Source organism: Sinocyclocheilus anshuiensis, unplaced genomic scaffold (genome assembly GCF_001515605.1).
Source record: "Sinocyclocheilus anshuiensis isolate Anshui unplaced genomic scaffold, SAMN03320099.WGS_v1.1 scaffold3298, whole genome shotgun sequence".
NCBI classification, from domain to species: Eukaryota; Metazoa; Chordata; class Actinopteri; order Cypriniformes; family Cyprinidae; genus Sinocyclocheilus; species Sinocyclocheilus anshuiensis.
The window spans coordinates 138,726-153,291 of record NW_015538163.1 but is presented as its reverse complement, the minus strand read 5'-3'; the positions used below and the strand labels follow the sequence as shown (position 1 = coordinate 153,291).

General features: G+C 35.9%; 1 protein-coding gene across 1 annotated transcript in view; it reads left to right on the top strand.

Annotated features, from left to right (window-relative positions):
* Positions 1–1,666: 1,666 nt before the first annotated feature.
* Positions 1,667–14,566, top strand: part of LOC107683705 (atrial natriuretic peptide receptor 2-like) — a 52,678-nt gene continuing 39,778 nt past the window's right edge. The window contains exons 1-2 of the mRNA XM_016479773.1: positions 1,667–2,611; positions 10,968–11,155. Of these exons, the coding sequence (XP_016335259.1) occupies positions 1,930–2,611; positions 10,968–11,155 (870 nt within the window). The 5' untranslated portion in view covers positions 1,667–1,929. The remainder of the gene's footprint in view (positions 2,612–10,967; positions 11,156–14,566) is intronic.

Genomic DNA, 14,566 nt, shown 5'->3' with positions numbered 1-14,566 from the left:
TAATGTAGCTTAATGGACAAAGACAATTATATAAAAGAGCTGTAGACAGTTTATTCTATATGGGAAAACGCTTAACGCGAAACTGTGCGTGTTGCGTTTATTCTGGGTTCACCTGCTTGCCTGTATATTAGTTATGTAGGCTATATTTTAATAATCAAGAGCATTGAGTTTGGTCTTTATCATCTTAGTCCATTATGCCACATTATGCCACGTTTTGTGGTTAGAGGAAAATACTATATACATATTCATTATATTAATAAACTGTATATTGAATTTGATATTTTAATAGCATCTTACATTAAGCCATGTTAAGTGTTTATGTTTTTCTACAAGAGGAAAACGCGCAACAAGAGACTTTGTGCATTGCGTTCATATTCTGCTGTTCTACAGACCCGCGACGGATTTGCGGGTCTTGTCTTTTTCTTGCAGGACCCTGTACGTTATAGTATAAAATTAGTTTTAATCGTTTAATCACCACCACAGCGTATTGTCTCCATTGGCAACACGCACGATTTGTGTCGATTGCAAGTGACGTCGCAGGTAGCGGAGAGTGCAAGTGGCGATTGCAAGTGACTTCGTAATTTAGTTTCTTTTTTCTTGTCTTCACCACCTGGCTATACTGTTGTAAAATGTTGAGAGATTCAAACAAAAAGTAATCAACAAATAGAACAAAATAAAAAATAATAAAGACTGCAAGTGACGTCGCTAGCGGAAGTGCAAGTGTCTGAGAGTGCAAGTCTGAGAATGCACGTCTGAGAGTGCAAGCGCCAGGCTGCAGCCAGACCCTTCTCTATAAAATGGCAATTCCACAGTTTACTGTTCAAGAGGGATTTGATCTTTTTTTGCTGCAAATTGTTACTTCCTCACCATCACCATTTGATTAAAGAAAAGAAAAATGATCACATTAACATATGCACAAATGTAATGGTACCAGTCCAACATGTTCCCAACAACTGTAGTGTATAATTAACATGTGCCACATACACAATGTATATGTATACTGTATAAAATGCGGAGTACAAACCTGAGTGCCAATATACATATAACTTAATTAAATACAATATAATAGCGAAGGCGGGTAGTGTTGTAGCCTACTGTAAGCACATTTTGTTTCAACATTTTGTGTCTCATACTTTATAATTTTCATATATTTATCTTTTAAAAATCTCAGAAATCTAACTAGTAGGCCTACCCATCAAACCCCGTAATATTCTGAAAACGTTAATTTTGGGTTATACAATTAATCCTAAAATAGGCTAACCGTTAGTAAGATGATGTTCTGTAGCCTATAGTAGGCCTAATACAGTTCTGCATGAATTTATTGTGGTAGGCTATTCAAATTAACTTGTCCCAATAACTAGCTATGTCATCACCACCCTAATTAACCCACCTCAATTAAATTATAAGCATTTTAATTGGTGAACATGCTTTAATCATTTCCTATGAGTCGAAAAAAAGTTTGTTTAGGCTAATTGGGCGATCAAATAATACAGCTAGGGAAATGTAGAATCGCTACCTTTTAAACTGTCGTACAATGATAACCCCCCTGAAATTCACTCTAACTCACAGAAGGAGAATATATTTGACCTGCAGACAGAGGGAGCCGTTAACTAGAGGATCGGTTAGTAGCTGTCATGACGTGTAGGGGCAGCGCGAGGGCCGCGCGCGGTGAAGTTGCGCTCATCTGGCTCTTCACACACGAACACGCGCGCTGACTCTCACTGAGGAGTCCATCAAATAAAGCACCAGGAGACTCTGTCAAGCAATTTAGTTGGACTACAAGGGAGAAAGGCGCCACGAATGGATCGTACTCTTTATTTAAAAGAGGATTTTTCTAATTGAAGTTTGATTTGAGAAGAATAAATCCTATTACCTGGCGCGCTTACACTAGGATTTGTTTGTCAATTTAAGATGGGATCGGGACTTAAGATGGGATGTAGTTTTTGTATTGCGCTGCTTATATACGTACTCGTACCGGGATGCAGAACAGAAAACGGGAATATTACCGTAGCGGTGATGCTGCCTGACAATCTGAAGTATTCGTGGGCATCGCCGCGCGTCCTCCCCGCGATCCGGATGGCGCAAGAGCAAATCCAGAAGAGCGGACTTTTAAGAGGACACACCATCAACCTCCTGAACTACAGCACAGAGGATTCCTCTGGTTCTTGCTCGGAAATCGAGGCACAGATTATCGCCGTGGACACAAAACTTTACAACAAACCAGACGCGTTCATCGGACCCGGCTGCACGTACTCGGTCGCGTCCGTCGGACGGTTTGCGTCCCACTGGAAGCTCCCCCTGATAACCGCGGGAGGACCAGCGTATGGCTTTGATAAGTCGGAAGAGTTTAAAACTATCTTCAGGACGGGCCCGACCACCACGAAACTCGGAGACTTTGTCAGTTATCTGCACACCTATTTTAACTGGAGCAGTCGCGCGCTGATGATCTTCCACGACCTCAAACAAGACGACCGGCCTCATTACTTCCTCTCCGAGGGCATTTACACACTTCTGCGAGAGGAAAACATCACCGTGGAGGCTTTCCCTTACGAAGACCCGCAGACTTTCAATTATAAAAACATCATCACATTTATAAAGGACAACGGGAGAAGTAAGTTAGATTCAGTTCGACAAAGATTTGATGATTCTAGCCACTATGTTTAAGCCTCTAAAATGAAAGAAAAAAAAACTGCAAATCATTGCAATACCCTAGTTCTTTTTTTACTCCACTCCAATCAATACATTTTAAACCACACCGCGGCCAAGTAAAAAATACAGGAATGAATACAGGGAAACATTTCCACCTGATTTATACATATAGCCTACGTATACATAGGCTATACATAATGTGTCGGTTTAACGTTATTTTTACCCAAACTGACAGTTAAGAAATTACTTTCATGTACGGTTCATTTAGAAGTTACCACATTAAACAGTAACATAAACCTTTTTATTTTACATGGCAGTATATTTTATCTGTAAAATTCAGAATTATAAGGCTTTATTCAATTATCTCTAAACTTTCTGTTATAAAGATAAAAATACATTTAGATATAGTTTATTTGCATTTTATGCATCTTATTCGTACTGTATCCTATTGTACATTAGTACATCACATGATACTTAAAAGAAATAGCACCATATGGGTATAACCTTGGAAAATACCGTACATCAAAATACCACAGTATTACTCTCTGTTTTGGCCACTGTTACCCCTCTTGCCCACACACACACACACACACACACAGTTTACCTTCTTTAATCAATAAAGCATGTTTGTGTTATTGCTTAAAGCGTCCCTCTTCAGCAACCACATTGACATTTTTGATCCAATATATCTAAAATCTGAAGACTACAATGAGGCATTGACAGCTTTGGTTTAGGACTGACACCACCTGTGTTTCCCCGGGCTGTATTTTTGGCCCTGTGGTGCCCTGTGCGAGTTATTTACAGCACCACCAAAACAGGAGGGCATGCACCCTATTCACTGTTAATAAAGCAATGTAGTCAACGCCTTTGGATACTTTGTGTACAGTTACCTACCAAACACTTCTTTTTACAGTTCTTAAAATTTCTTTAACTGAAACTTATTGAAATGTGTAGGCAGAATTCAAAAGATACTGTTAAGCAAAAAAAACAAACAAAAAAAAAAGATATTTTTGACAGAATAAATTAAGAATATTTTATTTTTTTAGTTTCTTACAAAACCACACATGAACTGGTGTTTCAAAGACCCCAGAAACCAAAAGTCCAATATTCTTTTTTACATTAATTGAGACAAATGGTTCTTGATAAGTAGGGGGTTCTCTGCTGAACTCAAGGTGATGCAGAGAACTCTTGAACTTCGTTATTTTCAAGAGTGTGGCTTGATTCCTTGTTTTGTTACAGTGCTTGACATTCTCATAACCCTTTAAACTGTCAAACACAATTATTGTGGCAGAACTGCAATAATGCATGGAATGAGGAGAGCACATTATGTATGTCACTGAAGTCTTTGTGTCTACACTCTGGATATCAGTGTCTTATTTTTATTTAAGTCCCTGAAGATTCACACAGCACAATATATTAAACATTAAATATATTAATGCACTTTTATTAATTAAAAAAAAAAATTTAATAGTAAATAAGAAAGCACACAGCTGGTCACTTTGTAGTGCGTCAACACTAATTGTGTAACGATACTGAAGGATATGATGCATTAAGTCTAGATTTCTTAGATTTTGTTTATATGTGGATGTTGTAACAGGCCAAATGCTGTTACTCTAAAATGATGATATCACAGTTGAATAACTAGAGTAAATAATGTTTTATTTCACCGTTTTTTGTACTGTTAGACAACAACAATTTTAGATGAGAGTGCTCAGAAGAAGAAGCACTCGGTAATAAAGGAATGTTGCAACAAATAAACAGATTTTCACATTTAGACTTTTATATATCTCTTTCACTATCGTTTTCTCATATCTCTTGCTAAATATATACACCTAAAAATATAAAAAATAAATACACGTAAAGTTGCCTGGGTCTTATAAACTTAATTTAGGCATGGAAAAAATAATTTTCACCCCTCCTGGATATCAGACGTAACTAAAGTTTTTGTTCCCAGCCTCAGGACAATTGTGAATTGATATACAGTGTTTCTTTGATTGTAGAGCTGTACCAAATAATGATGCTTTGTCAGGTGAAAGTTGCTCAGATATTTTCACTTTAAAGTAATTAGGCCATTACTACTGGTAAGTTAAATGGAGCGTCATGCATTGTATTTTTGACGGGGCACCAGTGTTGCATGTGCCTAGTTTCTGTGATGACAAATATTTGTTAAATAAAACGTGTTGAACTGTGGACATATTTAGGATACAACCCAGACACTGACATAAGCACAAAATATTTCATATTGATACGTTTATCTCCGCAGTGCAGCTCTTTTGATTTCAGTGACACATAAAATCAATAGAAGATTTTGTCTAGTTTGAAGCTGAAAACAGCTGCAGCTGGCAGAGAAGATGCAGCACATTCAGTATCAGACCACATTTACTGGTTAGATGGTGTCACTGTTTCCCATTTTGTATTTTGTATTGTACTGATTGCATTGTATTTGCCACAGTTAAGTCATTTTCCATGAAATATCAGATGTGGGAAATGCTTTCTGCATGCAGCCTGAATGCACTGACCTAAACGCAACCTCAGACTACTCATGAACTTGCAGCTTAGTTGTTTTAAAATGTCTGAATGATTCATGATTTGGAATTCCGCATAGTTTACGAAAAAGGTTTGCAGAACATAAAAGGCTCAAGTCTTAAGTTTTAATCTTTATAATGTTACAAATCCAATCATAAGAAGAATATTTTCATGTTCTATGCTAAGTGATGTCTTCATCAAAAGTGTATTATTTATGTGAGTTTGGGAGTATTCATCCCTTAGGCCATGTCCACACGTACACGGGTATTTTTATAAACGGAGTTTTTCCTTCTTCCGTTTTAAAAAAAATCTCCGTCCACACGAAAACGCAAAAGCATTATATGAAACACTCTCAAGAGCATGCCAAACCAACAGGTGGAGATATAATCTCAACCGTAAAGCCATGTTGGCCAATCAGTAGCCTGAAAATGTTTCCAGTTGGCAGAGATAACAGCGCATGCTCCGACATCACAAGCCAAAATCTCCGGTTTCGCTGTCTACACAATAACACTGCAACCAGAGTTTTTGAAAATCTTCACTCTGGCAGGAGTTTTCAAAAATGTTCGGTTTCAGTGACCTGGTGCTGTGTTTGCGTGTGGACGAACGGCCAAACCCCATAGAAAAAGCTGCGGTTTTGAAAATACCCGCGTTCGTGTGGACAGGGCCTTAGTCTAAATAAGTCAGATCAATGACTTTCGTAGCAGAATCCACACTGCCATGGCAACACAGATCCATGTCTCCCAGTGTCTCCTTTGAACATGCAAGGCAAAGGAAAGCCCCACACTGCTTACAGCTTTTAACAAAGACGTAATTGTCATTTACAGCCACGTCTTTGGCAGTGGTCGATAAAGAATACTTAGAATATGATCCCTCAACATTAATAGATAAAAAATGAAAGAAGGTTGTATTACAGTGATGTACAGTTTTATACTCTTACAGACTGTCCTCAGATTACTGCTCTTATCATAACCTCAGTCTGTCATGTTTAGTTTATTAGTGCTGTAGCCTATGTTTACTAAAGTACGTCACCAAAATAAGCGATATCATCAGCACACGACTTTTATCTGATAATATTTACCTTATCGTTTAGTAGTCTTTGGGAGCAGGTCAACATACCTTTAACTACCCTGTTATAGTGTGTGAACATTTAGAACACTTTTATGGCTAATTGCTTGCAGTTGCCGTTTTACTGTTAGCTTGATTGGCTGCTCGCAGATCCTGATTAGCCATGTCTTGTACTCACTGGTAAGATGCATTTATTAACATATTGCCAGTCAGCGCCATGTATGACCTTTTGTTCTGGATTTAACTTCAGTAATGTTAAGGTAATGAATCCAATATTAAATAAGCTTTTTAAAAAATTTTAATAATACAAGATGTGTCAGAGAATGTAGTGGATGCATTTGTGACAGATAAAACACCTGATAATGCGCCCATGCAGTTTGAAACCTGACTTTTTTGATGTCCTAATCCTACTCTGCCCCCCTCGTTCCCATCTCTCAACAATCTCAAAAATAAAAGGTTAACTGCCCATGAAAAAAAAAAGTATAGAAAGTTACAAAAAGTCAGACTGGTGGTCTAAAAGCATGCTTAAGCATAGAAACCCTAAAACATACATTAATTACATTGTCATAACTATGTAATTACTAATAAGAACCCCCACAAACCAACAATAAACACAGCAGACATTTACAAAATTGGATATTGAGTAGTTGTATTAGCGAATCCAACAACCTACAGCTATGTTAAAAGGAAACTGTAGCTATTTAACTTAGTGAAATTGTTTATTCTGATTATTAATAATTATTAATATATCTGCCTATATTGAACATAATTCAAAAGTGTCCAATTATATTGCTGTTGCAGTGTTTTATAAAAGCATGGTCACTTTAAAATCACTAACGCACACCACATTGTGTGAAAGTCTCAGTTACAATTGGTTGGTTTTAATAAATTGGTCTTATATAGACTTTATATGTATAGATGCATAACCCATTTTAGATGTGTATAACCTTCAATGAGGATGATAATTTATTATTTTAAAAATACAGCAATTCACAGTCTAATCCTGTTTGAAGTGCTGACAATCTTAAAGCGTATTGTAAAAAGTCCTGTGAAATAAATTGCAAAGGCATCTCAAAGTAAGAGTGGTTTACATCCAGAGACATCAGAATGTCTCTCTCCCATTATTCCTCAATGAGTTTAGTTGCTATGACCCTGAGGTCAGATTAATTCATGTTTTTGGTTGTTGTCTGGGCTTGTTCAGTTTGTCAACTCACATTCCATGCATTGATGAGATAATGATCCGCCTTAGGCTGTGAAATGTCATCACAAACCCTTTCTCCTTCCTTTTTTTGTTTTTGTGGCCTTTTTGCCTCTTTGTTGGATAGACACATAGCAATGAGACAGGAAGTGATGGGGAAATTAGATCAGAAAATGTTGCGAGCTGGATTCAAACTCTCATTGCCCATATGAGCACCACATTTCATTTTGTCAGAGCACATGCTGCACCTTTCCCTTTCTTTTAGATTACATGTGGGAAACATATAGAGGCTATTGTACTTATGTCCAGCTTAGTCTCATTGTTTACACAAATATATTTGTACATAACATTTACAGGAACAAAAACATACTTTTTTATGCTTGGGTAGATGCTGAAATGTACAATATGGATGTACTGGCAGCATGCCTTTAGTTGCTAATCGCTGAAAATCTTATCCTGATCTACTTCATAAAGGTATGCATAACATGGATATCATGCATTTGATATCACTGATGTAAAACCTTTGTCTTAACTCTTCTTAAGGGGCCAAAATTCTGTATTTTAAACAAGTGCGGGATTTTGTGGTTGTGGTTGCTATTTGTAGATTAAGATTTCTAACTAAAGACTTGAATTTTGATCTGTTCCTTAAAAACAATGTATTCTGAAAGTTGTTCTGAGTGGTTCTTAGCATGTTACAGTATACTGTTAGGTTGTTTTGGGTGGTTGCTAGGTGCTTATTTTCTGGTTCAAGTCGGAAAAAACTCTCATTCAAATTTTCAAGCTGCACAATTTGGGGTATTCATATCTGCATCACAAACGAAGTAGGAGGTACACTCTTAAAAATAAAGGTGCTTCAAAAGGTTCTTCAAGCGATGCCATAGGAGAACCATTTTTGGTTCCACAAAGAACCATTCAGTAAAAGGTTCTTTAAAGAACCTTTTACTGAATGGTTCTTTGTGGAACCAAAAATGGTTCTCCTATGGCATCGCTTGAAGAACCTTTTGAAGCACCTTTATTTTTAAGAGTGTACATGCCAAACTTAAATCCAGTTGTTGAAATGCCTATCCTTCAGTATGAGCCATAATAATAATAATGTCTTCCTGATTAATCTGTTTCTGAATCATAATTTAAATGATATTTTTTTTAATGGCAAATGGTTCATTCTGACAATTAGATGTCAGAAATCACTGAAAGCCTTCATAAGAACATTTCTAAGTTACATTTCTCAAACCTACATATTTTTGCCTCTCAAATGAATGAAAGCAGATTAAAACCAAATGTCCAATAGCTGAATAGGAGACAGTGTTTGCATGTGTGTATATGAAAGAGCGAGCATTAGGTTGCTCAAACGTTTGAACGATCTATAACAGATGCGGGACGCTACACAAACTCCAAACACACACCTAACGCACAAACAATAGACCAGAGTGTGCATGCTTCACTCTTGAAAAGACTGCAGTTAAGGGAATTATACGGTCCTTTTTAAAAATCCAACTCACGGCATATCAAATTCAGACATGTCTGAGATGATCGAGTGAATCAATAACACATCTTTTATTTTTCTTCATTTGATATAAGCATATTTTCAAAGAGTCACAAACAGTGACATCAGTGTTGTTTGCCACCAGTTGTGACAATTTCGAATAAACAAAGCACCGCTGAGCATCTTTTGAGCAGTGCACAAAACAAACAAAAGATTTTAACAAAATGACCTAGTGCAAACATTCAACAAATCACAAAAACCGCAAGCACATTTCATAACCTCATCATAGACTCCTTTGAAACAAAATGTTCTCCAACAGTTTTCATGGGCTTTGTATCAGCCAGGCCCAGGCAGATCCTTATAAATTCTATAACACCGCTGAACATTTTCCTAGCCTTTTTGTACATTTGTCTTGGAGCGCTTCCAGGAGACAGCAGGACTACTTGGCATGCATTTGTCTACACTATGTTGGAAGAGCTGAGGATTTGGGGGCTGAGAGGCAGACTGGGGCCGGCTTTGGTCTAACACTTAAGGAAATGTCTGCTAACTGGGAGTCTGGCCCCTGAGCTGGCAGAAGCAGTACCGAAAGACACTGCTAATGGAAACAATACATGCCCATAGCGTAGACGCCAAGAAAAACATACACACACATATGCAGATGATTTCACGTGTGCATCAATATGGTGCCATGCAGCAAGGAAGAGTACACCTCTGTGCTTCGATCCATCCTCTTAAGAGCTAGGAGCAACCCACAAATCATTTTCATCTGTGCATCCAGCAAATTTTAGTGGTACTTGCTAATGCTGGGTACACACCACAAGATAATCGGGCTGATTTTGGGCCGATTTCTCCCCTTCCGACAATCCTAGGTAATGTCCCGATTATCTTGGTGGTTCTAAAGATTATCTTATCAGATTTTCCTGTGGTGTGAGTTGTGTTAAGTGTGACTGAATCTGCTTGGAAGAACGTCGGAGGCGCCCCGATCGCAAATGTTGAATATTTACGATCAGAAATCCTGATGTGTGGGGGGGAACCCCGAAAACACCACACACTATAGGAGCAAAATGGTTAAATCTAGGATTTTTTCCCCTCATGTTTGTGGTCTCTGACATTTTGAAGATCTTATAAGATTTTAAAAATCTTTTAGTGTGTACCCAGCATAAGGCGAGCATCAATGTAAAAATGATTTGTAATTTTAACTGAAAAAGAATTAAAAAATTCTACAGTAAAAACCTGTTAATTGGTATGTTCCCTTTTTATATTGGGGAAAAAATGTAATGCATCTAACCTTGTATTTAATAACATTTAATGTAATTTTACAGTACAATTGTTTCTTAATATATTATTTAACCAATTGTGTATATTAGGCTTTTATGTTACAACGTATGTTGTTTAATTAATGTTTATTGCATTATTTGTTTGTGTTAACATTATGGTGTTTTGTATTTGTGTGTATATGACACGTTGTACCTTCTATGTCTTAGTACTTAACTCAACTTGTGAAAAATTTACTTGTGATGAACTGTGATTTATCATGTGGCTTTCTCTACCCATGATATTACGGTGGTTGACAGTATATGTTAAAGGTACAAAACAGGTTTTAGCAGCAGTGTGGGCCTTTTTTTTAAATTACATATTTAAACTAAAGTTTACAGTTTGTTCTGTAAATATGTTAACATTTTTACAGTATTTTGACATAATTATTCTTGCAACAGTGTACTGTTGCTTATACTTTTGGTAATGATTGCAAGAAATCCCAAGTATTAAACTTTGGCGCAACTTGTCTCACACCATTTGTGTTTCAGACATTGATGGGACATCAAACTGTGGCACTGAGGACAGGCATGCTATTACCTTTTTAAATGACATCATCAGACAATTTTTTTCCCTTAACTGCAATGAAATTGGCAACTCAAATATATTTACACTGAAGGAGGGAGCCCAAAAATGTGAATGATTTAGGATATCATAAGAGTAACAGTTATATTTATGTTAAAAAAGTAAACATTTTGTTTCTATATAAAGTGTTTATTTTTTCTACTACAGTTGTATATATCTGTGGACCTCTACAGACGTTTTTCCAAATAATGAAGCTCTTTGAGGTTGAGGTGAAGAACCCAGAGGACTACGCCATCTTCTACCTTGATGTGTTTGCAGAGAGTTTAAGTGGCGATGTTCCAATGCCCTGGCAGAGTTCAGAGATACTGTGGAATGACCCCATCAAGCTATTCCAGGTATAATTAATAATTCCCATAATAACCACTGAGCTTTAGCATAACAGCCCCAGTGGCATTTGTCTGCGTTTGAGATTGCTTGAGTAGCTGCTTAACACTTCAAATTGTTTTCTACCTTACATTATAATTCAAGGTGAGTAATTTAGTTTTTATGTTAATGTACTTCTTTAATGCAGAATTAAATTTGAAGGTTTTTGCAAAGTTGTTTTGACAGGTTTTATTAAAGGGTTAGTTCACCCAAAAATGAAAATTAGCCCATAAATTACTCACTTCCGCGTGCGTCACTTCTGAGCGGTGCATGCGCAAAGCCGACCTCATTCGTCATCCGCCCGGAGCTGCTTCCAGTGTACAACTGTTAGCGCAAGCTACATTAAAGTGATTATTACATTTTGAATATGGATATTTTTCTTATAAAAATGCATCGATTTGCTACAGGAGGCCTTTGTTCACCCCCCGGAGCCATATGAGACACTTTTTTTTTATGGATGGGTGCTTTTTATTTAACTTCTTTTGGACTGACGCATGCAACACCCGCTGAGTGGCATTAAACAGCTTGAAAGATCAAAGACAATTTTTTATATAACTCCGACTGGATTCGTCTGAAAAAAGAAAGTCATATACACCTAGAATGACTTCAGGGTGAGTAATTTATCGGCTAATTTTCATTTTTGGGTGAACTAACCCTTTAATTTAACTAATACTCAGCTGAAAAGACCTCCTGGTTGCTTTGATTGTGAATAATCCATTAGGCTTCCATTTACTTAAATTAGTGTTTTTGCAGTCATTTCTCTTTAGGTTGGTTAATGCAGCTAGAATGAAGAAACAAGAAATGTGTGTTACATAAAATTTTACTTTTGGAAGAACAATTAAAAATAATATTGAATTAACACAAACCAAATAACCAATAATTAAAATTAATATTGCATTGACACAATAAAACCAAGTTACTTTTTCAAATAATTAAGGGCAGAAGGCTTGGGTGGTCCAATGAGGCCCCCAGATACACGTCTTTGGGGCCACCCACCCCTCACCACCCCTACCTTATCTCACTTTAATTGACAATGAAATATGTAACAATATATTTACAAGTACAACAGAGGATATACTGTATATCTGTATGTGTTATTGGGTGTAAGCGTAAACATCAGCACCACCTTTATTGTTTTTTTTTTTTTTTAATTATTAAAATACTTTTTTCTTTTTTTCTTAAACCATCTTGAAAGTTGCCATCAAAATAATTTTGTACCATTAAATGTACCCTTTCTTGTCATGCTTTTTAAATTCAGTCTTTACAAAATGTTTATTGACAGATAATTGAGTCAAACAGCTTAGGGACCATTTAGAGAGTACTTTTAAACTTGATTTGGAGCTGTTCCTTTGGCAGTTTAATGTGCATTACACAACATCCTAATGTGATGAACAAGTTATATATATTTTTTTTTAGCTCGAATGTTCTTGCTTGACATTTATTGAACAGACTGTCAATAACTGTTTTCACTGTTTTAAACAGTGAGGACCAACTTGCATTCCACAGTTTAATCAATTAATATGAATATTACAGTATTAATAATTAATATTACAGTAAACATCTTAAAAAAATTATGAGAGAATAATAAAAATATTGTCATTTGTATTTTAAAGATGAACCAAAGTCTTATGCATTTAGAACAAAATAAGTGAGTAAATAATTTTTTGGGTGAACTATCCCAGTAATTGATTTTGCTACCACATGTCTTTCAGTACATCAGTTTGTCATTAATGGAGCATTCAATGCCTGAACCTTATGTTCCAGAAATACTCACTTTAAAGCGTCTTATATTTTCAAAGACTCCAGTGTTTTGACACTGACAACTTTGACAATGTTGTTGAGTATGACAAGACAGTGACCATGTATATGTAATGTCAAGGTGTCAATATCATAATGCAGTATCATAATGCAGTTGTCAGTGTCAAAACCCTGGAGTCTTTGAAAATGTAAGACATTATGATATTTTGATATTATGATATTTGTTTGTTTGTTTCTTTGATTGTTTATTAACTGAATGCATGGACACTGAAAGTTAAAAATATTAATAACAGATAACTCTGGTAGAAGGAACACCTTCACATTATGTAACACTTAAAACTATGAATCATACAGTAATATGCAAAAAGTATGACCAGATGAAATATGCTTAAAGACAAAATGATAAATTTTGAATTACGTATTTTCAATACAATTACAATGAAAAAAAAAACACACACATAAATGTGTCATAAAATGGTCTATATCAGGGGTTTTCAAATTTTTTGGAGCCAGGGACCCCTTACAGGGGAGAGGATTTTCCAAGGACCCCCTCATAATTATAACAGTGTTTAAGGCTAAAGTTTAATGTGGGTAGGAGGAATGAACATAATATGAATGTTTTATTGGTGCATTGTATATGTACTTTTTAATACTACAGCATAATATAATTAAATTGACCATATTTTCCGGAAAGTTGCACCAGGTCAGGGGGAAAAAAAACAAAACAAAACATAAGTTGCATCAGTGTGTAAGTCACGTTTTACTATTACTTTCAGAAATCATTTAAATACTGAATAGGTCTAAATAAAACGAATGTTACATTATATATTATACATTATAATTGTTACATTAAAAAAAACATTATAAACACTAACATGAATTTTACTTCCCCTCACTCCAAATCATTTAAATTTTGTGGCATTCATAACAGAACAAAAATAAATGAATATATATGTATTAAAAAAATTAATTATAGTGCCGATCATTACAAACAACATTCATTTTGAATGCCATAGGCGCCGATCCCGTGCGCTCGTGAAAAACACACGATAGTCTTCGTTCATTTTAACCAATAAGAAATGGATTGCAGCTTTTACAACTTTATTCTCGTATTTATAGTTCATTTGAGGCAATTTTTGGCATTATTTTAATCGAGAGTGCATTATTGTAATAGGAGAGGGCGCCAGCACGAATCTCTCAGTTTACAGCGGGCTTGCTCTCCATTATATATATAGTGATCATGGCTCTGCGCTCCCTCAAATATTACGTGTAACTCAAACTTTGTCCTGTGTACGTGCGAATAAGTGCTTTTTGTAAACAGGTATTTATTAAATCATTTTATTTAGTGAAGCACAACCCTCATATAAAGAATGTGTGTATTATTTGGTTTGTAATTGCATGCATTTCAATTCGCAAAATAAATTTTGTGTAGTGAATTCATCAAACGCACCATCGAACGGAGTATAGCCTACTCTAGAAAAAAATGAACACCCAGTATAACGAATTACTGAGTAATGAGAATGTTTAAATATGTTAAGCATTTGTTGCGTATGTGTATGATAACTTAGCCCGGTTATTTTGTGTAAACAGCGGTGAAAATGTGTCTTATAAAAAAAAATTAAATG